The sequence below is a fragment of the Lactuca sativa genome, chromosome 4 (assembly GCF_002870075.4).
Source record: "Lactuca sativa cultivar Salinas chromosome 4, Lsat_Salinas_v11, whole genome shotgun sequence".
In the NCBI taxonomy this organism is placed as follows: Eukaryota; Viridiplantae; Streptophyta; class Magnoliopsida; order Asterales; family Asteraceae; genus Lactuca; species Lactuca sativa.
In genome coordinates, this window is record NC_056626.2 from 281,428,303 (window position 1) to 281,431,746 (window position 3,444).

Below are 3,444 nucleotides of genomic sequence, written 5' to 3' on the forward strand. Positions count from 1 at the left end.
GGATTTGATTTGTTTAATTAGTCAGTCGTCATAAATCGGAAATCGGGAAACAACAAATGGATAGAGAGAATGATTATAATCCATGTCTCAGTCCATATGATATCTAGAATGGAGGAATATATGATCCCTTATCTAATGGACAAGTCATTGACAAAGGTCAGAGTTCATCGACAATGTCAAAGTTCGACAGAAGTTTTTGAGAACTACGATTGCTGATCGGTTCCTGAAGTCATAAGCAATAATAGTTATAGACTTATCCAAGTGGGAGACTGTTGGATTAATGTCTAAGTCCATAACTATAATTGGTAAGACTTGACCCGACCCGGCATGGTCCATTTGGGTTGCATGGCATCATGCATTTGGATAGACTATAATGAGAGAAATAACACTTAAGGTTGGTTAATATATTATAAGTTCTAATATATTAATAAGATTATTTAATTAGTATTTATCAAGAATTAATCTAGGATTAATTAAGTGAACAAAAGAAGACTAATTAAATATATGGGTTGATTGTGTAAATCATCCATACTTATATAGTGGGCTAATGCTCCATGGATTATCTAGTTGGGCTAAAACCCATATGGTGCTTCATGGATGCTCCATGGTGTTTTTGTACCCATGGATCATGGAAATGAAAGGTCATGTCAATTAGGGTTTACATGGTGTAACTCTAACTATATATGCATCTTATTCTTGACCAAAATCGGCACTAGTATGATTCTAGAGATGGGCTAGCCGATTTCAAGTGTTCTACATTTCTCTCAAGGTTATTCCAAAAGCAATTGATGTTGTGTGGACCATTTGAGGTGTCAAACTTGGGGCACTAGGCACTCAAGCTTCATGAAGACTTGCTACATCAATGAGGTATGTATTCTATCTTGTTATATTCATTGTTTTGTATGCTAGATTAGGATAGTACCTTGAAAGTTCATATTTGCATGTATAATAGAGAAAACATAGATCCAAGTTATTTAGGGTTGCATGTACACTTAGGAGTGTTAGAATGCTCAAAACCCAATAGTTCCTCCATCGAGTAGAATTCTAGAGGGTTATCGTTCTCTTACTCCTTCAGGACCTTGTCCATTGACTGATGAATTCCAACCAATTTTAGCTGAGGTAGATAAAACCAAGAAAGGGGGCAGAGGGTTAAAGAAAGCTGCCAAGAAAGAAACTGCGAAAGAAGGACCTTTTGATGCTGTGAAACCTCCCTCTAAAAAGCGAAAGGCTCCTGCTGCTTCTACTGCTGCACCAAAGCGAAGGAAGCAACCATCTAAAAGGCGAAAGTCTCCAACTCCTACATCATCTCAAAGTAAAGGAGGCAATTCTAAATCCGAAACTGAATTGGAGATTTGCATTTAGGAGGATCCCCCTGTTCGTAATGTAGAAGATGAGCCTGTTCGCACTGAAGAACAAGATTATGTTCACATTGAGGAAGTAGAACAAGTTCACAACGAACCACCTGTTCGCAGTGAGGCTCCATCTCCGAATCGTGAGATACCTCCTCCACTTAATGATTATGTTCATTCTCCACCTCCCTCACCAAAAACAACTACTTCGATCCCTATCACCATCACACCTCCTCCTCCACCAATATCATCTCAACCACCCACCACTATTCTAGTCTCAATCCATATTTTCACAAAATCCACCATTTCGACCCACGCCTCTGTTGCACCTATAAGTTCAGTCAACGTATTTGATATGGGGGCTAACACTTCAGGTTTTTCAAGCCATGTTACACCACCCATCTCTCCCATTCGCTCCAATAACCCGGAAATGATTTTCGAACATGATGAAGATGATGATTTGGACGGATTCGCTTACAGTCCTTTTTAAATAAGGATTGACAGTGAAGATGAAGTCTCTACTATGAAAGGGGAACTCAAATCTCTTCATGAGCAGATTGACCAGCTGATTCTTGCATCCAAAGTCTCCATTTCTGATGCTTACTCCAAAGTCGTTGTTAAGTCAATTCTTGAGCGTGTTACGAAGGAACATACTTCTAATGTCTCCACTTTGTCCAAGGTAGTGTTTGACTCTTCTGATGTTTGCAATACAATGACCAAAAAGTTCGATAAACTAATTGCAGACACAATAGAATTCATGGAGGATTATAAGAACACCTACAATGCCAACACAGTGACTACGAACCAGGCTATTCAAAATGTTAGTACCATGTTTCAAACGGAAAAGGCGAACTCTGTTGAACTTCGCAAGGCGTTTTAGTCTGATCATGACGCATTTCAGTCTTCTATCGCGTTAAAAATCACAAAGCTTCAAGACGATCTAGCGGCAGAAAACAAGATTATGGATGCTCTCGCAATCAAGGAGTAAGAGTGTAAAGTTTTGGAAACCAAGCTTCACTACACTACAAAGAAGGTCGATGATTTGCTAGTAGAGAAGGCAGTCATGAGAAGTTGTGTGTTCGACGTGACTGGCCTGCTCTCTGATATCATTGAGACTCGTAATCACATGATCTCACTCACAGTAAAGAGGCATTTAGCTGACAAGCTAAGACCAGTGTTTGCTATTTTACATCGTTTGGAGGGTATTTCGAAGATGATGTCTTATCCAAAACAAGGGGGAGAAAAGAAAATATATTCAAAGTTCAAACCAATGAAAACCCCAAGGCTCCAATTAAACCTCCAGTCATCAAGCAACAACTAAAGAGAAAAGAAAAGCTATACAATAAAGAATCCATTATTTATGATAGCGAAGATGAAGAGCCTGATGAAGCTAAGCTCAAAAGGTAGAAGGCTCTCGAGGCTGAGATAGACGAACATGACCGCATTGTTAAAGAGGAAGAAGAAAAAGAAAGAGCCGAAAAGGAAGCTCAGGCCACTCTTAAAAGCAAAATGTTATTATTTCCTAAATGGACCCTGAAGCGCATTCAAAACCAAGTTGTGGATATTCCAAGCCAGCATTTGTTGGATCCAATTGCTTCTTTTGGAATCCAAAATATACAGGATTCGCAATTGGACCTACCAATCACACCAAAGGCATTCAGGTTTCGTGCCTTTATAAAGGTTGCTAATGTACCTTTCACAGATAACACTGCGGATCAATTGTTGTTTACCTTCTACTTGAAGTGTTTCACGGATGTGATTACATCGTATATTCAAGTTTGCAAGCTTCCATTGAGCTTCATTCCTAAAGTCTTCGAAGTACATAAGCGAATCAAGAACTAGATGGATATGGTCTCAAATGACGCAAAGGAGGAGATTATTGAAGATTTAATGTTGCGTCATTAGGCCTATTTTGTTTAGTCTATTTTCTATAAACGAGTTAGGCATGTCCACTCGTATTTACTACTAGTGTTATAGTATATAAGGTGCATGCATGCTACATATTTTAGTTAAATTTTATAATTATCTTTGTAACCCTATTTTACGCCTATACAGAAGCAATTCTTAATTGAGTTCTTCAGAGGTGTGACTGTTA

General features: G+C 38.6%; 1 protein-coding gene across 1 annotated transcript; it reads left to right on the forward strand.

Annotated features, from left to right (window-relative positions):
• Positions 1–862: 862 nt before the first annotated feature.
• Positions 863–1,839, forward strand: LOC122197524 (pollen-specific leucine-rich repeat extensin-like protein 2). Its single transcript, XM_052771143.1, has 3 exons — positions 863–867; positions 1,041–1,321; positions 1,388–1,839. Exons 1-3 carry the CDS (start codon positions 863–865, stop codon positions 1,837–1,839), a joined length of 738 nt encoding a protein of 245 aa, XP_052627103.1.
• Positions 1,840–3,444: the final 1,605 nt, after the last annotated feature.